Raw genomic sequence first — 27,593 nt, 5'->3', positions numbered from 1 at the left:
AAAAACATAGAACATGAGTTTTAATTCTTTCAAAATAAAACATGAGTTTAAACCAATGGTTCGCGTTAATAGAAAAAGGCACTAGAGTGAATGAAGAAGGTGAGGTATGACAGGATTCTATGTGGGCAATTGTAAATATTCTATTTTTTAATTATGGTAGATCTAGACCATTAATCTTATCTGATGGTAAAAATTAAATGGTCCACCGGTGAACCATTTGTTTGATGGTTCACCCTAGAATCCACTGAAAACTAACACTTAGTGATTTGATGTATAATTTTTTGTGTTCTCTTTAGAATAAGTTTCATGGAAAGATGTAAAAATAATTCTCATTGGTTAAAAATTATGGAGAAGATAAAAATGAGAACAAATTAAATGCAACTTGAATTTAATTTTACATTGGAAAAGATGATTTGTTTGAAAAAACATAAAAATAGCATAAAAGTTGATCTTTTTTGCTTATATTTTGAGACAAAGAAAATGAGATTTTTTTTTCTTATATTTTAAGACGGAGGGAGTAACTCTTTCAACCACAATCCATACTCATGTAAATTAAATTTAAATTAAATACTTTGAGGGTCATATAAGATTAATGGTCTAGATCTACCATAATCCACCGGTGGACCATTAAATACTTATATACAAAAATTTAAAATAAATACTTATACAAAAATTATCTGGTGAACCCTCAAAATAAATAAATTTAAAAATAAATAATTATATACAAAAAATTATTTTTAAATTTATTTATTTTTCCTTTAAAAAAATTATTTAATTCAATAATCAATGTATTTGATCTATAATATATATCTGAGAGAGTATTGACGCACACTCAAGTGTGCACCTATGAAATCAAATTTAAAATTCATAATTTATATGCATGTAATTTAAAACACTAGTTAAACATCTTTTTTTTTATTCCTTAAAAAAAAAATGTGGTGGTCAGGGTTTGAACATCATACCTTGCATTATCCCTATAAACTGAGCTAAGCTTACGATGACTTTTATTTTTAACTTCAATATTATACAAATAAATAATGAAGATAAAAATATAAAAAACAGACTTGATAAATCGATCCCCATAAAATAAGAATCGATCAAAATATTAAGAGATGACAACGTGTATTTGTAAGATTTAGAATCGAGTATTGACGAGGTGGCAGGTGGCATATGGAAGCTTAAGTTAGGAATATCATTAACATTTTCTTATGCTTTTCTGAAGTTATCACAATTTTCGAGTCCACACCCTATTCACTGTAGATCATGATTGCATATATTTACATTGTCGTTTCTATCAAAGATTATATGGTCTATATTTTATTTTTTGTTTAAAAAGAACTGCATTAAAATATGGATCGTCTAATCTTGATTCAATGACTATAAATGTGTTAAATGCGTGAATGCCTCAAATATTGAATTCAGAAAATCTGATTTCATCAAATACAACACATTGGAGAAAAAGTTTTAGGTTCAGAAACTTGTAGGGAATAAAATATGTAAATTTAAAATACGTTAATAACATGTTTAAGGCAGACTAACCATCGAGGAAGTCTACATGATAGGCCTCACTCTAGAAGAATTGGATAGGGTGAAATGAATTAAGATAAAGTAGATAAAACTTTATCTTTTATATTAATTTATTTGTTCTACTCTTTTATGCTTTTTAAACGAGTAAACGTTTTATTTGCTTTAGTCATTTGTCTTTTTTAAGTAAGTAAATATCAGCCCTTTTTTCAATAACTTATCAAAAGTTGTTGAGATGTTGTTGACGACATTATATATATGTTTCGTTAAATAGTCTACTATATAGGATTTGATGCTATGTATTTTGATTTATACTTTTTTTTTTTGAAGGAGTATTTTGATTTATACTTTTTTTGAAGAGAAGAAGCTTAAAACATTTCATTAATCAATATGTGTTCAATACAATCAGGTATTACAAATAATAAATGGAAACTAGCTGACAATGTAGTCGCCTTAGGTAAAGCGTGAGCTGCCTCATTTGCTTGTCTCCGTACAAACTCTACCTTAGAGTTTTCATAATAATTCCTAAAAAGAGATCGACAATTTTGAATGATAACTCCAAACTCAGTTGCATCATGATTTGTCGATAAGAAATTATCAACAACCTTTTTCGCATACATCTCAAAATCCATAGGACCAAGATTAAACTCGTGAACCCATTCTAGAGCAGATAATAAACCAAGAGCTTCTCCTATATGAACTTCACATATCGGACTAAACCATTCAGTTTTAACTGTGTCATCTCTTATACATATTCCCATGCCAACCTTGTTTAAGTGCTTAGAGAAAGTTGATTTATACTTGATAGCCATAAAAAATTGTTTGGTTAAATTCACTATTGTTGTTTTATTTGACTTTTCAACTTGTATTCCATGCATAAAAAATCTAATTTCTTCCACAAAATATTGTTGTTTCTATTAGTTCTTTTTTTTTTGTTACACGCTGCCATTAGTTCTCTAACTCACATACTTTGTCCTGATATCACATTAACAGAAAAATGGATTAAATATATTTTTAGTTCTTATAAATATATTAAATTTTTATTTTGGTCCCTCTAAAAATTTCCTTCAATTGTTGGTCCTTATAAAACTTTCAATCATCCTCATCTATTCTTCAATGAAATTCTACAAAAATGTGTAGAATATTGTAAAAATTTCTCCCAAAAAAAATAATAGAATTTTTTAACTAAACATGAATTAAATATGAATTTTTAACCGCCAAAAATATAAAATTTCATATTTAATTCATGTTTGTTAAAAAATTATAATTTTTGTCTGGAGAGATTCTTATAATCATTCAAAATCATTACTTTTGATGGGCCTGATAAAGAGACAACAGGCAGTAATATTGAAAAACTGCCAAAGGCATTTCCTATTGCAATTATAGGCCTGTACATAATAATATTAACATGAAATAATTAAAATTTTGTCAACCCCCTGTACCACTATTTAAATAGCTGCTAACCTAGAATGTAATAATATTTTGAACAAAAGAAAATCTCATCCAAATCCAAATCCCTCATTTGCTTCATGAATCGCAAGCAGTAACCTCTCTTCCAAATGTTGTTTAGATGGATACTCCGGCAAATCTAATTGATTGAAACTGCATAAAGGACAATCGATGTCAATTCAACTCACATAACAAATGATTCATCACGAGATGTAATATAGCCAAAACTTGACCCGAAAAAATTATGTCGATAGAATATATAACCAACTGAAAGTAGAGAAATGGTACCATGTATGAGCAGAAGGCAAGTGATCAGAACTTCCATATGCCTTGTGTATTTGAAACTTTTGAGCACCTGAAATTCCTTGAAGAGCGCTAAAGCCCTCTAGAGGCACCTGAAACATTGGAAGCAAAAATCAGACCCATTAATCGTACATTTACATGTTCACAGCTCCAAGTCTTCAATACAATGAACCAACATTATTCAATCTTTTAAAATACGAGAGGAAGCCAGAGTATTGGAATAGAATGCAAACTGAACACATACTCTTGCTTATGTTCACAACCATGTGACACATGCACTTAAACTCTCGACCATTTGGAAGAAAGTAAACAGAAAAACTGGTGTAACAGAATGTAGCTAGCATTTAACTTATTCACATCTTATACATCCGAACTCCAAATAAAAGTATTTCCAATATGAAGGATAATTTCTCAACATAGAAAATCACTGTAAATTTTGGGACACTGCCAATAAAAGATCAAAATGTTTAAAGCTCTGAAAGAAATATACCTTGGATGTGCCTGTCACAAACTGCAACAGCCTAGCCTTGTCCTCTTTGCTGAAACCTTGAACAACCTCCCAAAACCATTGAATCACCGGGGAAGCAGCACTATATCCAGAATATTCTGTATTTGCTCTCAAGTCATCCACTGAAATAAAATGTATAACCGAGTGTTAATTTTTTTTTCTCTCTAGGAATTAAAAACTTGTAAAAATAACCAGCATCAATCAAATGAGCTAGAATGACATCAACAATGGAAAATGGAAAAAAAAAAAAAAAACGAAAGAAACTCAATAAAGATTAGGTAAATTAATGTAACAAACTTACAATCAATATCAGGAAGCCCGCTGATCAATAGTTCCAACTCTTTGTCATTGAATATAGATATCAACTCCTTCGGAATTATTTCACCGAACCCTTCCAAGAAAGCATTTATTTGAGGTCGAATAGCAGTAGTCAATCGATGCTCCGCAACCAAATCAACATATTGATGCTTATTCTCCTCTGTAACTTTAGTATTCCGTCCACCGGGAATCAACTCATAATCAGTCACCTAAACATGTTCATTAAGATTAGACGGTTAACAATGAGGCAGCCAATGCATCATCAATATCATCTCAAAAAGTTTCAGAGCAAAGACAATACCTCTGTTCGTTCATATAAAATCAACTTTTCCTCATCTGCATCAATGCTAAAACTAAGATCCAGAACATCACTGATATCATTCTGCAATCATGCCAAATACAAGAAAATGTTAGTAATGAACATGCAGATAACATTTTTTATTTTTAGATATGTTGATAGGGTGACTGAAAACCAAAAATTGCACTTGCCTCAAGCAGCCATTTCAAATTTTTGAAATAAGCCGGATCAATAGCTTCAATATCATGATATGTAACTTTGGCTCCTAGAATGTGCTTATAGAATGATCGAGTAAAATGGACATCCAAGAGCTGACCATCAAATAATGCTTTTCCAACCTGGATAAGATAGATGGGATAAGAAGCATATATACGACATGCAGCATACAATAAAAAAAGGTGCAAATGAACTCACCACTCTGCCAACAAATTTGAAATAAGATAGATGTTCTGTTTGGTAGACAGAGTTCGGGTTCGGCTGAAATGTTGACTCATTGCCCACGGTAGTAAAAAGCAGCGCTCCTTTGTCAAAAATAACCCTGGACAACAATTGATACCACTCCCTTGTAAGTCCACCAGCATCAATACCTTCCTCCCCTTGGAAGTGAACAGTCAACCTTCCCTTCAAATCTTGAGTTGATCTCATTCGAAGCTGGTTGTAGGAATCTTCTAAAACATACGCCCTTCTTACTGATATTCTTAGTGGGCTGTGGTGATGGTCATGCTGATGCTTGATTTTTGATCGGAAGTAGGAACGCTTGTTATCAAAATCAATGAATCTTGGAATCTTCAACATAAGGGCAAAAGACTTCTCAAGCAAGCCAGGATTTTGCCTGATAAAAGCATTTAGCAGCTTCCTATGCTTCTCTGAAAACTTGACGAAAGCACCATGTTTCTCATCTATTTTCATAGCAGCTCCAGATGTTTTCTGCTGAGTACCTGATGTGCTGGCATCTTCAACGTCAGAGATATAAGGAACACCATTGTCATTGTTAGCACCTAACTGTGCAGGATGCAGCTTCTCACAAACCACAAAGAAAGATTCTATGTATGGTTGGATATTTTGAGAACCGGCAGGAAGTGGAGGCATGACACTAGATGGTTTAGACACTGACGAAGTAGATGGCGTAATAATCTCAGATGCTGGCTCAGAGTAGGATTCTATTTTGCTTATGCAACAGCTCAGCTCATGCCACAATGGCTCTAATGCTGAATTGATTTCCGAAAACTCAAAATGAGCACGAGAAATTCCGTCATTCTCTTTCTCAGTCGACGAATTTACAAAGGAACTCAAGGCTTGTAAAACCCTCAAAATTGCAGCACCATTAGTTGACGTACTGAGAAGAGCTTTTATTGTTTCACTGAAAATGCGTAATTCATCCATAGCAGACGAAGTCAAGTCTCGAACTGCTCCTGACAGGTGCGAGACAAAAAGCTGACAGTGAATTGGAGCAATGGACACTAATTTCCTCATTACCTCAGCGACGAGACCATATGCATTATCTGACAAACTGAAAGGAATACATGAAATATCAGATGAAGTCACCGTTGGCAAATGCAATCCACAACATATGGTCTGTAAATTGTGTCATGATAATAAAAAGGAAATAAATGTCAAGACGCAAGTATCAAAATGGAGTAAATTAGAAATCGGGACCTCAACTACCAGGAATCTTATGACTCCCACCACTCTCCGGGAGTCCGGAGTTCTTATGACCGTAACTAAATCTACCAAAACAAGGCAAACTGACAAAACCCAAACAGAAGAATTAACACAATCTATAAGCATAGGTATAATCATCATACCCTTCTAGTGCAAGCAATGAGCACAGGAGCTGGAGTTCCGTTTGTGGCAGATTACCCAATACTTGCTGATTCTCACATTCCTTACTACCTGAGGGTGTGGGTTCGGAGGAATCATCAATGTTAGGATGAGCATCAAGACCAGAAGAAGTAACAGAATTTGTATTTACATCTTCATCCATTACAGAAATTTGTGGGCCCAATGCTGGCTCTGTAGATATATGGGATTTTTCAGATGAATTACACTTGCCTCCAGCACTATCGATGATGACATCCAGTAAATTTAGCAACTGAGAACAAATACAAAGTATATCCAGTCAGCACTGTCTGCAGTTACATGAAAAAGGATGCACTAAGGGTGTGTTTGTTTCAAAGGAAAGATTGTGAGGGGGAGAGAAAGATTGTGGAAAGAAACATTTTCCATAGTTTGGAACAAGTGAAAGTGGCAAAGGAAAGAATGAGACACATGGGTCCCACATCAAAATACTTTCCGTTCAAGTATGAGGAGAAAGTGGAGGGAGCAAACTTTTTTAATTAAAAAGACAATATAGCCCTTACTACCATATTGTTTTAACTTTCTAAAAATCACAGTTTTACTATTTTATGTAGAAACGTTCCATAACCTACTACACCACTATCATAGTACTAGTAGTAGCTTGTACTTGTATTTAAATTACTAACTATAAATTTTATGAATATATATCTTTCTTTAGTTAAATTACTAACATAGTGGTGTATTATAAATTTTATGAATATACAGCTTGTACTAGTAGTTAAATTTTAAAATTTTAAAATCACAGTAGTTAACTTACCAACTGCATTTAAATTTTATAAAATAAATATGTAGACGTAAATAACTAAATATAATTATGAATATACATCTTTCTTTAAACCTACAAATTATTTTTATTTAGGGTTATATATGTCAATTACTAAAAATATATGTTTCTTTCCTTTCACTTTCTTCTCTACTTTCTCTTATACCAAACAACCAAATCAATCCTCTTACTTTCCACTCATTTTCTTTCCGTATACAATCTTTCCTTTCATTATCTTTCCTCACACTTTCTTTTTGCAACCAAACAGACCCTAAAGATACTAATAAAACCAAACCATCACCTGTTCAAGATGGGCTATGCTCCTCAAATAAAGGGGTTGTTTCAAGAGACTCAAAAGCATTGCAATGGATATGTATCCTTCATTGTTTTCACCCAAGTTTACTTGATCTTCAATAACCATCACAGCTTTGCCACGTGCAATATCAGCACTATCTGGGTCTCCTGATGCAGGACGATGGAGCCTAAGCTGAAGCAACATTTTTGCCACATATGGATGATTACGAGCAAGATAAGTGAGAGTTTCGAGGATTCTCCGTGAGAGCAATGGGGGAACTCCTGCACAATCAAACAAATATAAAAGGCATTGATAAATTCATCCACTGTTAACATTTTAAAACACATTTTTAAAATAATATAAACGGCCACTGATGAAAACAAGCATGAGGAATAAGTGTTGACATCTTAAAACACATTTTCAAAATAATATAAACTGCCATCGAGGAAAACAAGCATGAGGAATAAGAAAACAGAAGTGGAATGTCTTAATAAAAAGAATAGATATTATTTTGAGGGTCTGAAACCATGCCTTGCCTAAAGGACACGATTCTCTCGCAAACGCCGAGATACCTCTCCTTCTCAACCTCACTTATAATTCATAGGCAATGGATCTAATTTCTACTAACTATCACAGCCCAACTAACTAACCAGATTACTGTCATTTTTTAGAGTAAACTAGTATTAGCTTCTTTGTAAAGCTTTGTTAAATAGCATAGATATACAAGTGTTAGCTTGTTAGGTTGTTCTGCAAGCTACTAGTGTGAGCTGTCACACCGATACAAGGACTATAAATGTATGTACTCTCTCTGATTCAATCAATAAAAGAATATACAATTCAGTTACAGATCCAGTTTCTCTCTTTCTCTCTTTTTCTCTTTTAAGCTTTTCTAACTATGAACAATGGCGCCTTCAATTTCTATCAACACTAACACACACCTAAATCCCAACATTACTTCAGAAAATTGAAATCAGTGTCAATTATGACATAGCACAAATAAAGACAAACCAAGTTTACTTACCATCAAAAGATTGAGGACGTGAGTACATTACATTGCTCTGACGACCATACAATCTGTATGGAGGTTCAACTGTACTACAATGACTGGATGGCTTTCTTACATCAAGAATTAGTAAATCCATCAGAATTTTCACCAGAGAAGTTCTAGTTTCACTATGGGCACAAAGGTTCAAAAAAAGCCTTTGCAATTGACCTTTATATAATGGCTGCAAAAATTTAGAAACAGAATAAATAACAAATTTGTGCAGATTTTTAAGGATTTCTACCTAGTTCGTATCAAGTAATACCTGAACTATACGAAACAACCGAATCATGCCGTGCAAAGCTTCAGTGTCAACTAGAGGTTCTCCATCAGCTTCAAACACCTTAGTTGCACCAGACCTGCGTGAAGCAATGCTTCGTCCTATACCATCCATACCAGTACCGGTACCTTCACCATGTCTAGAAGTCTCACCTCTACGGCTTCTAGGATGCATTCCAAAGAGGGTACGGCTGTATCGATGTGCAAACCTCTCCCTTAACATATTTGCCTCAGCAACAAGAGCAGGAGTAAGGTTGGCAAGGACAGCATCAGATGACGTTAAAAGAACCTGAACAAAATTAGAAAGGATTCATCAGCGACAAACCCTCAGACTCACGTTTATGAAACTGGATACAACCAACAAACTTACCTCTTCTCGTAACTCAGAAGGAAATGTTGCAATTATTGAAACTGTATCCATTTCAACAGGTTGCCCTTCCAACTCCTGAGATTGATGTAGCCTTTGTGCCTGCTGTTGAGCAAGAACTTCTGCTCGAATATCTGGGGGAAGAGCTGCAAGGAATTCTGGATCGATATCCCCACTGTTTTGAGATTCAGCATTAGATGGTCCAGCCACTTGACCTTGCTGAGTTGAAAGGACTTCAGCACGCAATTCCTGAGGAAGGGCGTCCAGAAAAGTAGGATCAATTGCCTCTGATCCAGCATCATTGTTCACCTGCTGTTCACCTGCTGAACCATCATGATCTGCATCTCGGCTTGAATTTTCAGAAACTTCAGTAACACTGTGGAGAGATGCATCTCTCCCACCTAGAGGAGAAGAATGACCAAAAGACATGTTTGCTCTTCTTGTTCGTGCAGCCTGTGATTCACCTGCTATTCTATCTGCAGAAACCTGCCTTTCTCCGCCATCATCATGACCGTCAGCACTTCCAATCTCAACATCTAGGCTCCGAAGACTTTCCCCAAAAGTTGCCCCACTACCACTACTCTCTTGGCTGACAGCTTCAACATCTCGCACAGCTGCATCATTATGCTCAAACTGCATCTCAACTGCTTGAGAGTGAGTGTTCGATACATCTGCTTGCGGCGATCCATTTCCAGCAGGTCTGTCATCAGCATTGTTGTTATTGTTATCAGTTGACTCGTGTGTCACCATACCACCTTCCTGAGTTGCATTGCTTTCGCCTGGGATGTCTACACCTGAACCTCCTGAATTGTGCATCTGGCTGGTCTCAACTATTTTACTATCAAGACCTGCTTCATTTGAATTGTTATCAGATGACTTTTCAGGAGCAGGTCGCCTTAATTGAGAGACAAGCAACTCCTCAAGGCCCTGTGGTACAACACCAGTGTTTGACCTGCCACTTTGCTGGTTATTATCACTCCACAGGTTTGAACGGTGTCCATGGCGTCCACTTCTCAGTGATCGAAAGATATTATCCAAACCCGTTGAGTTCTCTGTTACACGGTCTGAATTTTTTTATAAAAGTGTCATTATCGAAATGAGAAGTATAAATAAATCAAATAAAATCACTACTGTAATACAATGTCGAGCTAAGAAATTCATAAAGTAATAGACCTGATTGCCCAGTAGACTGCTGGAATGAGGAGTAAGGTCCAACTAAAAGAGGATGTCTTGAAGGTGTAGAATTATCACCAGTTCTGCCCAAAAGGTTGTAAATAGATGTCGTCCGACCAGGGCGTCTAGAACCAAAAACTTCAACTGGCATCACATGAAGAGCCTCATTTGGAAAATTGTTCTCTCTTCCAAAAACCTCAATATGATCAAATACATTAATTCCATTAATGCCCTCCTCAAGTCTAAGTATAACACCATCTTCGTCCTCATCGTCCTCGTCCTCGCCCTCTTCAAATTCATTCAAGAATGCGCCATAATCAGAATCAATCTCATCAGGATCAATCCCATCATGATCATCTTGATCTGTGTCAGGATGTGGCAAGTGATGGACATCGTCTTCTTCAAAATCATTATGTTCTTCGTCATCTTCATCCACATCTTCACCGTCAACTCCAGACATATCATCCTCGTCATCCTCATCATCCTCATCCTCATCATCATCAAGATTTTCTTGACCATGGGGTTGGATTTCAAATCGTAGCCCTGCATTTTCAATTCCCTCCTCACGACCTCTGGCATCCTCAGCAGTTTCATGCATGTACTCATCCTCATTAGTAGCAGCAAATCCCCCATCAAAATCTTGATCGTGTTCCATATCATCAGTAACAGCTTCGGACCCACCATAAGACGGAATCACATTGTATGGCTCAACGTGCTCAACTTGAAGGGAGTTATGATTGACCTGAGAGGTAGTTTCCATCGACTGAGATATGTTGTCAATATTATTTGTTCTTCCGTGACTGGGATCAGAATGCTTTGTTGAATTATCACCCTTCCCTGCACTCGAATCAACTGAATGAACATGCTCCTTGGATACCAACTCAAGAGCCTTGACAATACCAGTAGCCACTTTAGATGAGTCAGCATGGTCCAAGTCTAAAACTTGGAGAGTACGAGTAAAAGATTTAACTAGACCAGCATCCATAAAGGTGGAAGAGGCCTCCGCTGAGATGCTTGAGCCAGCAGGTGTGCGAGCAGCCAAAACATCATTAAGTAGATCAACAAAGACCTGAATTTCATTGCCTGGTGGCTTAACACCAGTGCATGAATCAACAAATTCATTTATAATATGACCTATCTCTGTAAAAATCCTCCTTCTTGCCTCTGTAGAACGGACACATGCAGCCACCATAAACTGGTTACCTCTGGTAGCTAGTTTCTGCCTCCAATCACCATCAGCTTTCTTGTCCTTTTTGGAATTTCGAGAATAAGGAAGAAAATTACGAAGAATGTGGTGGAATATTCCTCCCCCACTTAAATCAGCTTGACTCTTTTGATATGTTCCCCTAGTGCTGCTTACTTCAGCATCTCGCCGAAGCAGAACATGAACAGATGATGGGTACATCAATAATATCTCCGTCAGAAGTTTCAAAGTAAATACTATCTTTGCAAGTGATGCAGAAGCTTCCTGGCTATTGGTTTCATTCCCTTCGGACACAGTGGCAACTGCCTTTCCTTTCCCCCTCACCGTACAGACATCAATGTCCATGTCACTTGATGTTGGTGAGCTAGGGACGATATTTGAGGCAGTGTCATCCTTCAAAGGTGGGACAACAAAAGTATATATGGACTCGAGAAGAAGCTCTATAACATTAGCAAAACTTTGACTAGGTTTTTTGTGACTTTTGACACCCTTTGAATCGTTAATTTTTGCATGACCATTTCCAGAAACAGCTGTGGTTGTACTTCCCAAAACAACCTTCCCATCATTATTCTGTCCTTTGTCTTTATCCTTCTCCTTTTCTTTATCCTTGGATTTGTCTTTATCACGGTCTTTCAGCAAGACAATGTAAGGTCTTTCACCCACCATTTCAGCTTGGCAAACAGATTGAGCAGCTTGCATAAATATTATTGGATCACGGGAAATCACAGAAGCTAAATTTAAAAGGAAATTGCGGGGATTGACCCTCCCATTTGGATGCCGGTTGGAAGCATCTACAAGACTGAGTTTTATCTCAGATTCCATTGCTTGCTGGAGAGTTTGCGGATCTTCAAGAATGTGACGAACAATACTAGCAGCAACATTGTCAAACCCAGAGAAGAGGCTACTAGTTGGCAAGGAAAGAAGTGAACTAAATCCACCAGCAACAAAAAAGGCAAGAGCAACGGAATGATTCCTTGTAAGATTGGAACATAGTAGCAGAAGAGCATGCATTGTGTCTGAGGGAAGTTGGTATTTCATACAACTACAGGCAATCTCAACAAGTCTCTTCTGCTCATGTATATCTGCAAACTTGGAAGACAGTCCCAAAGTAGACTCTAAGTTGTGTTGCTTATCTTCATCAATAGTAATTGATGTCTGCTTACTATTCACAAGCTCCTTCTTCAACTGCTCTACAATTTCAGAATTCAATTTTTCATCAACTTGCAACAGCCTGTCTAATGCAAGAAAAGCAGCTGTAACCCATTTTGGCGCCTGACGTTTCTCCCCCTGATCAAGACTTGAATCCCACTGGTGAAGTATATCTGACGCAATTTTGATGAAGTCACTCTTTGAAGCAGCTTCCCGAGCTACAACATCCTCATTAAGAATTAAAGCAAGAACGTGAAACAGTGCAGCCAGCATAGTATTATTTCCATGACCAGAAACCAATCCACATTCCTTTATCCGGTCAACAATAAAAGTGACAACATTAGATCTATATCTGCCATCATCATGAGAGCATATCATTACAAGCAATTCATGGACAGGAAAAGCTGAAGATTCCTTTTGCAAAAGTTTTGTGCAAGTTGATAACAACTCATCAACAGGAGGAAGTTGGACCATCTCTTCCTCGAGCTGTTGAGCATTGTCATTTTCAGCAGCATCATTTATGTCTGATTCAGAGTTTCCAAGGGACATGGCGAGTGCCCGAGCAAGTTCATCATCTTCAGGTGTGTCCTCTGGATGGGAAAACAGCCACTCCATTGCCAACTCCACACTATTTGTCCCCACCTGCCTCAAAGCTTCTTCAGCTCTAGACCTGGAAAAACCCATCTCTGCAATTGTTGCAATTGTTGTTTCGTTAGGAGGAGGCCCGGTAATGCGAGCATTGCTGCTGCCACTTACATTTTTCACTTCAACCCCTGAATAAACATGCCTAATCATAGAGATAACTATAGAAACAAAATCATGGCTACAATCAACAAACTGGGGATGAATCCAAACTGGAAGCACTGCCTTCAACACCATAGATTGGAGGACCTTCACAAATATCTCCGCATTCCGCGGGAAAGGGGCATCACCACTTGAAAGGGGTTGTGCAAGTAAGTGCTTTGTTGATGACGATAATATAAAAGAGGAGGTCACTAGATGGTCCATAAGTTTACCATAGCTAGCTAAAGCACTATAAATCCATGAATGATCTGTATCTTTCTTGTCATTAAGTTTTGCATTCCCATCCTCAGTTTCCATAGGTGATGCAGGGGTAACTGTGAAAAGCAATTGACTAGTAGCTTCAAATGTGGTCAATACAGATTGAATAACACCACGCCCATACAAACAGTTCAGAAGAACAGGATTGCAAGAATCTGGCCTCTCCATTAAAATAATATCAAAAAAGTCCATGACTTTGCCAAAATAACAACATTTTGTTGATATTGAAGATTCAGTTACATGGTCAACAAAATTCATGTGATCTAAAGCAGTGCATGCAAAAGTAGAAGCCACTGATTTTGAAGCGGGGTTTACGCTCACAACATCATCACGTCGGCGAGAAGGTTGCAACATTATTTTTCCCAACTCCTGGAATAAATGGGTAATGTGAAATGAAAGTGATCTGACCATGTCACAGCAAGAAGTAAAATATGTCCTCTGCTTGTCGTATTCCTTATTATTAGCCCCAGAAACATCAACAGACCCAGAATTGTGCAGCTGATTACTGGAACTCAACCGTCTGTTTGAAGGACCAACAGAATTTGTTCGGTGCAGAGAACCAGTGGAACGGCCCAAATCTCGATACAGGTTAATAAGATCAAAAAACTGGGACTCCATACCCCAGCCTGAAGTCCGCCTTCTGAGTAATGGATCAAGAATCTGCCTGAAAGAATTGAACCTTTGATCATCAGCTTCATTTGCATCAACTTCGACCTGTTGTGAGTCGGTAGAAGAACAGGCACCATCATCTTCTGTCTCAGGCTTCGTATTTTCAAGTAGAGCAATTTGCCACAAAATTTCACGGTGAACATGGCCAATGTTTTCAAGAACATCCTTGCTGTCATTTCCAAATTCTAAAAGTAAAGCAGCCATCCAACGGTTGTCTTTTGAAGCAGCAAGAAAGAGAAGGAACTCAACCAGGAAAAGTGAAGAAAAGGTGTTGTTTTCAGTTGTCATCCTCGGATCTAGTAACAAAGGTCGTGGAGCTACACCAAAACCAGCTATTGCTATCTTCAAGTGCTCCCTAAGAGCGGAGCAGAAAGCACGTGCTAGAGGGGTGGAGTGATGTTGTGTGAATCCTTTAAATACCATGGTGCTATGCAAAGCAATAGACATGCCATCTGAGGATTGTGCAATAGCTGGTCGTAATAACAGGTTCAATAAAGCTTCAATTCCAGATCTTTCCACAAATAACCGACAGGTTTCAGCATTTTCCATAGTCCGGTGAACCAATACCATCAGATGAAAAATGCATAACTGGACAAATTGCTCACCCTTTATCCCTTCAGCAGCAGAATCATCTGAACCTACCAGGCTTTCATTTCCCTTACCTTCGGAGTCTGTTTCCATTGCACTGCTCTCAGTATCTTTTCCTGAAGATCCTGTACCATTACCGTCTCCAAAGAACGCAATCTTTTGAATGATTTCGATGATAATGTCAACACCGGTACTTCTCAATGAAGATACATGTCGTAGAAGTTCCTCCACAGAATTTGCCAAAGGAACAATAGCCTCATTCATGGCTAAGACATACTTTTTGCTTGTGAAGATGTCAACAAGGAACTGCAGTGATGAAGTTTCTTTGACAACCTCTAAGCCTTTGGCATTAAGACATATGGCCCCAAGACCATTTGGAATGCATGTCAAAGCCTTCGACGAAGGAAGTATTCCAGATACAATGGAAGATAAAAAAGCATCAGGGAGACCCATTTCATGCAGAGCAGAAAAGCATGTAGGATCTTTGTGGATCATTTCACTCATAACAGTAACAGCTGAATAGTAAATTTCACCTCCAAATTTATTTACATTCTGAAAAATCGAGATCAGAGTTGCCGGCAAAGGACTGTCATTAGAGTGTTGAGATCTGGTAGGGTTAGCAGGGTTATATGTTGCGGAACCAAGAGCCTTAAGGGACACTTTTATGAGTCTCTTCTGACTGTGAAGCTGATCAGTATTACATCTTGAGCTTTCACCAGTGAGCAACAGATTATCATTTTCACCAACAAAACCAATGACCCTGTGAACCTCGGTCTGCAATCTTTGAGCCAAAAGCTCAATACCCCCCAACTCTTTAAACAAAGATACAGCCGAACTACTATAATCCATAAGCTTCTGAAGGGTTTTGACGGCAAAACAAACCAGATGAATGTGTGCAAGATCAGAATCTTCCAGCAGAGGCAAGAATGTGGGTACCATGCCAGACCCTCTAATATTACTCCCGGAAGATGAAGTTGACACCACATGCAGCAAATAGAACTGAAGAAGTGCCTCAACAAAACCAAGGGAAGATGAATCATTAGAACTCTTCAATGACAAAACAGCCCTCTGAAGCACATTCAAGAGAATCACGCGATTCCCTCCAGTAAAAGTCATATTAGATCCACCGAGTATCCTTGCCCTCTCATGAGATGATGTATATGCTGCTAACTGAGCTCCTAATGCAAGCATTGCAAGTGTTCTAATCGATCCAGATATGGTTTTTTCAGAACGTACAACTTTAACCAACTCATTTGTATATTCTGGTTCGTTAGCAAAAAAGGAAACAAGCTCATCGTGAGCATCACTGGACTGGACTAGCACAATGAAAGCAAGAATACAAATCTTGTTGTAAAGCCTGCTTATTCTTGGAGACTGGAAGGCACGAGCATATCTGATTCTTGTGAGCAATGAGAATCGGAGCTCTGGAGGAACACTATATTGCTCAATGCATCTCTTCAACAATGACAAGTCATCTTCTTTGCACAAATGCATATTTGGCATGTGTATAACTCTCAAGCTTGAGGTAACTGTGTCTACATTTTGATCCTTGCTTTGGGCACAGGATCCGTGCACCTCAAAATAAAGAGTAGAACCTACACGGAAATTGGATTGGTCACTACCATTTTCAGCATCAGAAGGAAACGAACACTGTGCTTCACCCTGGACTTTCTCGTTTGCCATGACACAAGAGTACAGCCCAAGACCTTCCTCCTTGCTTCCCCACCCTTGTGCTAGGGACAGGAGATTGCTGTTCACTGAACCACATCCAACCATCTTTGAACTTCCATGAAGCTTAGAGGGGTTTATTTTTACAAACGCAAAAAGAGTTTCTAATGTTGCAATAATAATCTCAGGATCTGTTGAAGCTAGTAAAAGCTTGAAGTGCTGAAAAGAAAAGGAGATATATTATATCAGGAAATAACAATGTCAGATAAAAAATGAATGAATCACTTGACTAAAATAGAAGATAGAATGAAATAAATAAATAAATCAAATTAAGGCTGCAATTGAAATAGAACATAATATCTTTACAATTTACCTCTAAGCCATCAAAGGTACTCTTGTTTGGACAGTTTTCAAAAATTATTTGCAACACCCGTAGTATTTGCAGAATTGCATGTTTTGGTAATGGGGTGTCATCTTCTAGATTATCCGACAGAGTTAGGTCATTTCGACATAACAAATATGTCTTGAAGTATGTATCAAAATGAAGCAACAATGGCCTCCAATGATGAAAATTCCCCTGATGTTAAAATTAATGTTAATATGTAAGGCATGTGACAGGAAAAAATAAAATACTATATGCGCAAATGATCATGTTATTACCTTATTGTACTCCCACCAAAAGCCAGAGAGGGGTAAAGCTATGTCTTGTAACGGACATTGGATGACCTTCTCAATGAAAGCTTTGATCTTATGAGGCTGAAATCAATTAATTGCCAAATCAGATTACATTACACCAGTAATAAGGGAATGAATGAAAGTAAAAAGCCTAACCCATTACACTTTCTGGCAAGTGTTACTTAATAATCAGATTTTGAAGGTATGTATATAGACAATATTGCACATATGGGTAAACACCATTTATGCCAATATGAATACCAACATTTAACACAGTCGTATACTTCGATCAATACATGCATCAATGACCATACTCAATGGGCTCCTAAGATCTAATGCACATGCTTTACTGATATGGAAATGTCCTCCCTTTAACAAAAAATGAATATTAGAGATTACGCTACTGTTGGACCCCGTCACATATTGCACAAACTACTAGGAACTAAAAATTATAAATTCTATCAGGAAATAATTTGCAAATCACCGCATTAATGGCAAATATTCTACCCGATCACCGATTGAAAATCAGGGTATCCCAAATTGGAGGATTTAAAACACCACGCGTTGAAGCAAGAGTCGGTGTTACACCAAGGGTCAGTGAAACCACGTGTAATATTATTATACACTATCAACTTTGGAGGCTGATTTTCAATTTAAAACGTATATTTTGAAGAATGCTAGACTTTTGCAGGATATGACAGTCTGCATTGCTAGTTATTCAAGTCTGACACGGATACCCAATCTTTAGAAGATTTATCCTCCTGGTCCAAGGATCTCTCTCGCATGTAAGCTTTCATTGACATGAAAGCTTCTAGTTCCTTGCTAGATTTAACCCTTTTGTTTTCATTAGTTTCTTTATATGCTACTACTGGAATTGGAGGTTTGAACGATGTTGGCATGGTCTCCTTATACAAATCAATGGTCCACAAATACTAGGGTGGCATTGATAACTATCTAATCTACATTGCCTTGCATATTATTATTACTATTAGCAAAATGTTATATTCAGTAAATATTGATTCAAACACACCAACGAACAAAATACAAACTGCAATACCATAATCATTTTTGCAATACCAAAGAGATTGATGGTTTTTCGACCTCAATTCAGACACAGCAACAAACAAAATACAAACTGCAGCTTTGATTAATCTCTACATCACAGCTATTGATTCTTATATTGGTTTCCCTAGATACATACCAATCACAACCTGAATCCACATAACTTTCAGTTAAAGGATTCTCTTCTTTTTTTTAAGTAACGCCAGGAGATACCATAAACTTAAGCTCTTGACAAGTAACGGAAAAGAAACTCATTTTTGCTTTGTTACTTCCCTAGAAGCCGACATGTTTAATTTTCCTAAAAGGAGCCTCTTAAAACCAAAAAAAATAAAAAAAATAAAAATCTTGACTTTTAACAAAAAATAATAATTTTCTGTGCCATTTCAATTAATAATCAAAAGCATATGCTACACTTTTAGTCTGCCAATGCTAAATTCACAACAAGAAAACCGGCCTTTTCCACTGATTTCTCTAACTAATACATAATAGTGCATTTATGAACTTCAAATGAATGATCGGGAAAGAAAAAACAAAAAAAATAACCAACCAATCGAAAAAAACAATCAAAACTCATGACTTGCAAAAGTCTCAAACATATTCCACATCAGCCAATAAAAAACTAAATTTTCAATAGAAAAATAGCATCGCAAATGCAGTAACCTAGTATCAAATCACACAGCGAAAGAAATACTTTTTTTCTTCTAAAGAACCTAGCGGTGAAACTCACGCCTATTGAGTTTGAGAAGTAGGGAACTGCAGGTTTGAACCCGCACCCCAACATATTCCAATCGAAAAAACAATCAACTCATGACTTGCATAAGGCTGAAACATATTCCATATCAGCCAATAAAAAACTAAAATTTGCAATAGAAAAATAGCATTACAGATGCAGTAACCTAATAAAAAATTACACAGCCTTGTAGGAAATACTTTTTTTGTTCTAAAGAACCTGGCGGGGAAACCCATGCGTATTAAGTTTGAGAAGTAGGGAACTGCGCGTTCGAACCCGCACCCCCAACATATTCCAATCGAAGAAACAATCAAAACTCATGACTTGCAAAAGTCTCACATATTCCATATCCGCCAATAAAAAACTAAATTCTCAATAGAAAAATAGCGCACAAATGCAGTAACCGAATCACAGATTACACAGCCTTGTAGGAAATGCTTTTTTTCTTCTAAAAAAGAACCTGGCGGTGAAACTCACGCGTATTATTAAGTTTGAGAAGTAGGGAGTTTGAACCCGCACCCCAACATACCAAATGTCCTGGCAATTTTTTACCATATGAACCAGGACAAAAAACATTTTTATATCAACGAAACAAATAAATGCGCGCCAACATACCAAATGTCACAGTATTTTACATCGTCAAAACAGATAAATAAAAACAATAAAAATAAATTTAAATTAAAGGGTTTAATCAATATGATTTCAAAAACAACCCTTTTGAACCCTAATTAACAAGTAAAACAGTAAATAACAGAATTATAGAGAGAATAGTGACTAACAGGTTCAGAATCAAGCTTTATAGATGGACCAATGGAACCTTCGTTTGATAAAAGCTGTCGAAGCCTCGAATGCCAACTTGATCTTAGGGTTGTCATCTAACCCTAAACTTCTCCACTGTGAATAGCTACTGCCACAGACAAATTCAAATTAAAAAACCCTTCAAAATCAAAATCAGTATACAAAAACAACACAGAATCAATTCTTTTTATTATTAACCAAACTAAAACCGTTCAAATTGAAACACAATCGGTAATAAACAATGAATCATATTCAAATTCCATTATTCAGTATCGCATATGAAAAAATTAAATAAAAAATTAAAAAAATGTTTAATCTGTTTAATCGATACCTGAGAGATTAGAGGGAAAGCGATAGATGCATACACATCGAAGAATCGAAATCGAAAGAATTAGGGTTGCAATTAGAAATCGCTGTGAAAATTGTTAATGTGTTTTTGTATAACGAGTAAGGTTTAGCCCTTTCGGAAGCAAAGCAAAAAATGGAGTGTGCGTGTATATGTATTTGTGTATATATACACTCTCGCTACTTAGGGTGCAAGTATATTCTACCAACAAATTGTGAAATTAAAGCCCATTATCATTTTTTATCTCATTCAAGTTTTAGTCATGTTAATTAATCGCGTTTTAATCATGATCGAGCAATATATTACTAAATGAATCGTCGTTGTTTTAACTTTGAATCTTTGTAGTTTATGATTTTTATTTACTTAACTGTTACGAAGTACGAACACCTTTAGAAGTAGGCGTGTTGTCGTGACCAGTTGTATAAAATAGATATCGTGCAAGAAGAAGCGGAAGAAGAAGCTGCGATAAAAAATAAAACTTGTTTGTTTTAGGCAAAAACAAAACTAGTTCATTTTGTTGATGAATAATGGGGTAGAAACATAATGGTACATCGAAAATGATACGGGGCTATGAAGGGAAAATGCATCTCTAGCTATGATGTGAGCGATCTTATTTGCTTGCCATCTTACAAAATGCTTAGAAAATTGTTGTGTGGTGACAACAAATTCTTACGACACAAAACAATACCACAAGTTCGTTAGGTGGGATGATGTTGGAATTCACAGCATCCACTACAGTTTTACAATCCGACTAAGAGATAATGAATTGCATGCGTCATGTGATAGCAATTTTGATGGCTTCAAGGATATTGATTGCTCGTGCCTAAGATGGAGAAACAGATAATATCCCGTAATTTGACATGCCAGGAAGTATTTGTCTTGTTTAGTCTCTAAAATACGAGTCACAACCCTTGATGAAATTGTCGTGAAAGAGTGTGCAATCAATTTTACACTTCACAGCTGCATTGACGTTTTTTCTCAAATAATATCATATGTTGTACTATGAATCGAGTGTTTTGCTTGTTGCATACAACTCCATTCGTTGAGAATATTTCTTGCTCGATTCATAATGACATTAGATGGAGTGTCAGAGCTTTCTCGTAGCTTATATAATTCTTTTTTGGCTTAATTGCACTTTTGGACCCCTATCTTTTCAAAAGTTGCGGTTATGGACCCCTAACTAATTTAAATACAAAACAGCCCCCTATGTTTTGATTCTTTGACAGTTTTGGACCCCCAGTCCATTGTTGACTCGATCAACGCTGACGTGGCACCCTAAATGAGGTGCCACGTGTCAATTTTTTATTTTTTTTTTGCCTTGGGGGGTCCAAAACTGCCAAAGAATCAAAACATAGGGGGCTGTTTTGTATTTAAATTAGTTAGGGGTCCATAACCGCAACTTTTGGAAAGATAGAGGTCAAAAAGTGCAATTAAGCCTTCTTTTTTTTATTATACTAATCATAGTTTTTTTTTTCTTCTAAATAATCTATTTTTTGAAGGGAACTTTTTTTTAACATTCTTTTGATTATAAGTTTATATCTACTCCCTCCGTTCCTTTTTAAGTGTCTTTTTATGGTAAATTTTTCGTTCCTATTTAACTGTCTTTTAGTGTTTTTAAGGGTATCATTTGTCAATTATACCCTTTGTCAATTACTCTTATCTTTCTCAATAAAACTAATTAATGCTATCTATTTGAAAAACTAATGTTTGTTTATTTTTTTAAAACAAAGTTTGTTTGTTTTATTTTAACAAAGTTCGTTTCTTGTTATCTTTAAATTTAAACAAAATTTCATTACTAACAATGGTTCCAAGAAGAGTTAAAATTGTATAAATAAGATGAGTAGCAATTGTTAAATATTTCAAGTGCAAAGTGAAAGAACATATTTGTGAGAAGAAAAATTAAAGACTCCATAAATGTTCAAAAAGAATAAAGAGTGGAAGACTCATTGAAACTACTAATGAGAGGTGAAGAGGGAGAAATAGTTAAAGACACATTTGACAAGATACAATAACAAGGTGACAATGAAGAAAAAGTAAATAATTTTTATACCGACTAAAAGGTGTTGTAACATTAGTTCCCCGTTTGTTAGACAAGGTGAAATTGTTATCGTTAGTATTGCTGAAAGCCAAATATGTTATGTTTGTATTTGGCACGCAGAGGTGGTGGTCAAACACTTTAGCTTGTTTGGGTATTGGCTAACTACTCTCGTGTTCTTCTTTCGTTTGTGATAAACTCTGTTATACTGTAGGAGTTATCTAGGCACACCTTGTGCTTGGTAACTGCTTTCGATTTTGGTTATTTAATTCCATTTTGGTTTCTTCAAAAAAAAAATAATTAAAAATATGTGCACAATATTTAAAAAATTAACAATTGTTTGTTATGGGAGAGAAAGTGCACAAAAAAAATGAAATTCGTTGGAAAAAAGATAATAACCGACAATTGTTCGTCACAAGAGAAAGATAACATATTAAATTTATGGAAAAAATAAAGTGTGTGTAAAAAAATAGTAATTTATTGGTGGATTAAATTGAGGGTATAATAGGAAGAAAATGTACAAAATACACATCATTAATATTTGATGTTAATTTTCTAAAAAAACACTTAAAAATGAACGAAGTAAGTAAAAAAGTGGATAATAAAACTAACATAATCATAAAAAAGTAAAATATTTGATTAAGTAACAAATACATAGAATCTTGATTTTTCAATGTTATTGTTATTGCTGAAAAAGTGTCTAATAAAATGGAGATTTAACGTGTTCAAAAATTTAGAGATGTAAAAAAAATATCATACAAAAGTTCATATGAATGGATGTAACAAACATCGAGCCTACGAAAAAATCTTTTAGGATTAGTTACAAAAATAATTTACGTATTAATTATGCATTTTGTGTATACACACTCTTGTGAAGAAAAATAACACATGCATTTGTGTAATAATTAAAATACTACAAATATATAATGTATTTATTCGGTTGTAATTTTAATAATTGTGGTTGGTGGTGGTGAATTTGTTGGTATGATGGTTAGAGTGGCGGTTGACGTTGATTATAGTGGTAGTTGATGGTGGTAACCAATGGTGGTTTTCGCTAGACATAGCACTGGTTAGAGCTCTAGAAGGTGGTCAAAATGATAATCAAAGGTGAACAAAATGGTGATCGGCCATAATTAGAGTGGTGGTTGACGTTGTGATTGGTGATGGTCAAATTGGTGATTGACATTGTTGGGTTTTATAGAAAACTGTTTTTTAGATAAGTGGAAAATTGTTTTGAAATCAAGTAAATAACCAAAAATTCAAAATGTGAGTTAGAGTTTTTTTTGTAGATAGAGAAATGACAATCCGAATGTTGATCAATAAGTCTGATTTAATAAATTTTGACCTTTTTTTAGATGAGTTAGAATTTATGGACCCATTATTAAGTATGAAACATGATAATTTTATTTTAGAAATTTTTCCATTAACAACACTCACCCGTCGATCATATTTCACATTCTTTCAAAATTTTCTTTCTCCGCCATTCGTCGGGGATAAATAGTTTTGGGTCATTTTATGACATAATCATCCATCAAAGTCTTTTTTTCTTCTTTTAATTTAATTGGGAAATGTTAACTGGTGTTCCCGGAACATTGATTAAGGACCTTAAATAATATTTTTTTATGAAAGTTTGTGTAATCAGTGCATTGTAAATTGAAAACTTTGACATTTTTAAAGAATAATTGCTTAATTTAACATGCTTAAAGAGTGATCCGGAGACACTCGTTAACAAGACCCTTAATTTAAATAAGTAATTATTTGTCGATCAAGTTTTTTCATCTATACTTTTAATCTAAACGAGTTGTTTCTTTGTGGATAACTTGTGTGTATTTTCTTGATTTCGTTGTCTTGAGTTTGATGTTTTGTTATCCGTTGTCTAGTGCGAGTTGTGTGACATTATTTGATTGACACTTTCACTTGATCAAATTATTTTTAAGCATGTTTTATTTATAAAAGAAAGAATAGAAAAAAAAATATAAAAAATCAATCTACCTGTTGCCTTGTTGGAAAAAGAAAGACGAAAGCAAAAGAAATAGTTCGAAATCGATAAAGTTGTGGGATTAAGAATTTGATATCCCCTTATTCGTTCGTTCTAGCGAAGAAGAAAATCAACCCTAAAATTCAATTCAATTAAAGGGTTTTCTACAATTTCAATGTCGAATTCGCTCAGAGGCGGATCCTTTTACGGCGATGCTGCCCCTTTCCGATCAAGGTAACATACACCTTTCCTCTCTTTCAATTTCTTCGATTCAAATAAATTGATATTGAAATGTTTAAATTCATTCAAATGCAGAGAGGGACTTAGCACCAGAACCCCTGCTGCATCCTCCGATGAAATTCAATTGCGTATTGATCCTGTTGGTGATTTCGATGATGAAATTACCGGTCTTCGTGGTCAAGTTCGAAAATTGAGAAATGTAATCTATCTATTTTCTTCCTATTTATGCATCAACACTATAAAATTTGTTTATTTTATTTTATTTTAAATTATGATGATTTTTAGGTTGAGCTATGTATGTTGGAGAAGGATTATATTCATGTTTTTTATCTAGAAAAAAAAAAAAGGAGGGAAAATTAAGAGAATCATATAGTCAAATTGATCTTGTATTTGCTTGTTTATGAATGATGCTAGTTAACTTTTTTCATTAGTTTGATTGGTGGATCGTTTTTAGGATCATTCACCCAAAGCTACGTGAAAGCTACCCGAAATAAATAATGCGAAATCCGGTACTTTAAAAATGCATGTCTCATTTTAGAAAATATAACTTGTATAGTGGATACGAATCATATGATATTTCATAACCGACGGATGCTGCTTCCCACGGAGTGTAATAGAGGCTTAGTAGCTTGACTTATTGTTGAATTATGTGCTGCTATGTATTTTCTATCGTTATAGTTAGTTTGATGAAACCATATCAGGTTCAGAGGTTTTTCTTTTCCTTCCTGTTTTTGTTTTTGATTCCTATTGTTGTCGTATAACTTTGCACATGTTTGCTGCAGGTTGCTGAAGAGATAGGTACAGAAGTCAAGTCTCAAAAAGATTTTCTGGAACAGCTGGTACATCATTTTTTTTTATAATCAGCTGATACATCATTTATTGGATAACATATATTCTACTCATACATTGGGATTAGCCTGAGAAAAGAGTACATGTATATATGGTTACATGCTTTATGATATCAGGAAAATGGATTTACTAATTACTATCAAAAATTTTAATTCTTTAGATGTTGAACTTTGAAACACTAACCGTGAAAGGATATGTTTCTCAATCAGTAACTTAATTAGGGTCACTTTCTTATGATGTTTAGGATAATAAAACTTGAAATTATAATGGGAATTCGTGCTGTTAATGCTGCTACTTTATTTTGAACCTTTGACTTATAAAAGAAAAAATAAAATCCATTTTACAAAAGAAATATTTTTGTGGTCTACCTTGATAGTTTATGATCTCTAGTGGACCTCTATGTAAAACTTGAATCGAGATGAAGTTCTGAACCATCTATTGGGTCTTCCTTACTTTAGGATGGTTAGGTTAGAGTTTCGTTTTGCATATGAAGATTAATCAAGTTTTACATCAAACTTGCTTTTAGAATATAAACATCCAAACATAAATTACTTCACTTCAAATTCAATTTTAGTTATATGAATTTACAAAATCAAATTTATGCAAAACATTTCAAGCACTCGTTCAAAAGAAGTTTTGGCCCTCTAGCAGTTGGTCCTCGTTACTTTAGGATTATTATCTTGGATTATAATAATAATAATCTATGGTTTTGCATGTGAAAATGAATTAAATTGATGCAAAGTTTGTCCATTGTTTATATATTTATATTCGACGATTTACAGCTTCAGAAAATGAATACATAGGAAATATGTTTTGGCTGGCTTTTGTTGAGTATTGATGTGTTGTCATTGATCTGTCCTTGGTACATCATTCATGACCTTTTTAGAAAGAATATACATGCCCGTCTTCTTAATACTTTGTTTTTGTCTGTTTTAATGCAGCAAATGACAGTGGCAAAGGCTCAAGCTGGGGTGAAGAATAATCTAAGAAGATTGAACAGGAGTATCGTGCGAAATGGTTCAAACCATATTGTTCATGTGGTCCTTTTCGCATTAATATGTTTCACTATTGTGTATCTTTGGTCTAAGATGTCCAGAAAGTGAGGCTTTCCAGGAATATACTTCTCTCAGCATTGTTGTTGAACCCAAGTCTTTCTTTGAATGACTCACAATGATGCCTGAGTTTGTTGTATATAAAAGCTTTGTAATTTTCTCTGTGTAACAGGTGGGTTTTGTGTGAAGAAAAAAGATAATATGGTATTTTGCAGTTTGCAAAGTCGTGCATATGTTACATTTTCATCTGGTGAGATTCTCATCATTCATAAAAATGAGCAGGATTCTATAGAATATACTAGTATAAGAAAAAGGATAGCACTTGGGTGATATAGAATTGGTAACATTGGCCAATCGCAACGTCACAATCCTTGTGAAAGAGAGAGAGAAAAAAGTCACTGGTGACATTGTGGTTGATCAATGTCGCAAATTCTATGTCACCTAAGTGATACCAAAAAAGGGGGTGGGTGATAAAATTTGTTCAAAGAGAATCCAATGAAAATTAAAATCCCACCACAGAAAATCCGGTCTTTCTACAATGGAGAACTCCATTTTTTGGTACTTTAATTTATAATTTTTTTAATAATAATACGTCATAAGCACTTTGCCCGTTTTCCTTTTTAATATTAGAAAGTTAGTGTGGAAAACAAAATTAACCTAGAGATCATCTATTAAGTGCTTTTAACACATTGAGTTGTGTTATTTGAACAACCATTTGATTGATAACTTATTAGACAACCATAAAATTTACAAAGAAAAAGTAGGTTTTAGCACAAAAATCAAAGCGGTAGAGAGATAAAGTAAAATTATATGTGAGTATTAGAGAGAAAGTTGTCATAAAAGTTATTACAAATATCATTTCTTTAACACATTTGCTATAATACAATGTGACTGAATATAAATCTAAATGCTATTTTCTATAAAATAGTAAAATACATTCATATCAAATCTCTACAAAAACATCTATTTTTCTATAAAATACATTCATATCAAATCTCTACAAAAACATTTATCAGTATTTGGCCTTTTATTAAATGACTTTAGAGAACATCAATATTAATTGATTTTCAATAGAATCCCCAAATGGATACCACCTATATATGAAATTTCTTTTAGGGACTAAATTTGATCAAAAGATACTCTATAGTCTATCGGGAGTAAAAAATTATTTTTCTTTGGTGTTAACCTTCGGTTCCTAGTGAAAGAGGGTTATATATAATAATCAGAAATGTGGTAAAAAATTGCTATACATAAGAATCAAACTTTAGTCTCTTAAATATTCTTTCTTTGATGGAACTTATTAACCACTTGA

The 27,593-nt window shown here is 35.3% G+C and overlaps 2 protein-coding genes across 3 annotated transcripts; one reads left to right on the top strand and one right to left on the bottom strand.

Annotated features, from left to right (window-relative positions):
- Nucleotides 1-2,849: 2,849 nt before the first annotated feature.
- Nucleotides 2,850-20,277, bottom strand: LOC25489905 (E3 ubiquitin-protein ligase UPL1). 2 transcript variants are annotated; one of them, XM_024779483.2, is made up of 17 exons: nucleotides 20,113-20,277; nucleotides 19,763-19,887; nucleotides 17,177-17,272; nucleotides 16,890-17,093; nucleotides 10,177-16,735; nucleotides 9,007-10,067; nucleotides 8,623-8,925; nucleotides 8,337-8,541; nucleotides 7,322-7,596; nucleotides 6,206-6,492; nucleotides 4,815-5,910; nucleotides 4,592-4,738; nucleotides 4,404-4,484; nucleotides 4,086-4,311; nucleotides 3,767-3,906; nucleotides 3,262-3,368; nucleotides 2,850-3,126 (listed from the first exon to the last, which is right to left on the bottom strand). In XM_024779483.2, exons 2-17 carry the CDS (start codon nucleotides 19,856-19,858, stop codon nucleotides 3,024-3,026), a joined length of 10,986 nt encoding a protein of 3,661 aa, XP_024635251.1. In that variant the 5' UTR covers nucleotides 19,859-19,887; nucleotides 20,113-20,277; the 3' UTR covers nucleotides 2,850-3,023. The 2 variants fall into 2 exon arrangements, with proteins under 2 accessions (XP_024635251.1, XP_024635250.1); XM_024779482.2 differs by having other exon boundaries at nucleotides 19,763-19,890; nucleotides 20,113-20,271.
- Nucleotides 20,278-24,118: 3,841 nt separating this feature from the next.
- LOC25489904 (bet1-like protein At4g14600) lies at nucleotides 24,119-26,575 on the top strand. The gene is made up of 4 exons (XM_013606233.3): nucleotides 24,119-24,374; nucleotides 24,456-24,579; nucleotides 25,163-25,219; nucleotides 26,171-26,575. Exons 1-4 carry the CDS (start codon nucleotides 24,316-24,318, stop codon nucleotides 26,330-26,332), a joined length of 402 nt encoding a protein of 133 aa, XP_013461687.1. The 5' UTR covers nucleotides 24,119-24,315; the 3' UTR covers nucleotides 26,333-26,575.
- Nucleotides 26,576-27,593: the final 1,018 nt, after the last annotated feature.

Source organism: Medicago truncatula, chromosome 3 (genome assembly GCF_003473485.1).
Source record: "Medicago truncatula cultivar Jemalong A17 chromosome 3, MtrunA17r5.0-ANR, whole genome shotgun sequence".
Classification (NCBI taxonomy): domain Eukaryota; kingdom Viridiplantae; phylum Streptophyta; class Magnoliopsida; order Fabales; family Fabaceae; genus Medicago; species Medicago truncatula.
Note: the sequence above shows the minus strand (reverse complement) of the source record. Positions and strands in the feature narration are given on the sequence as shown.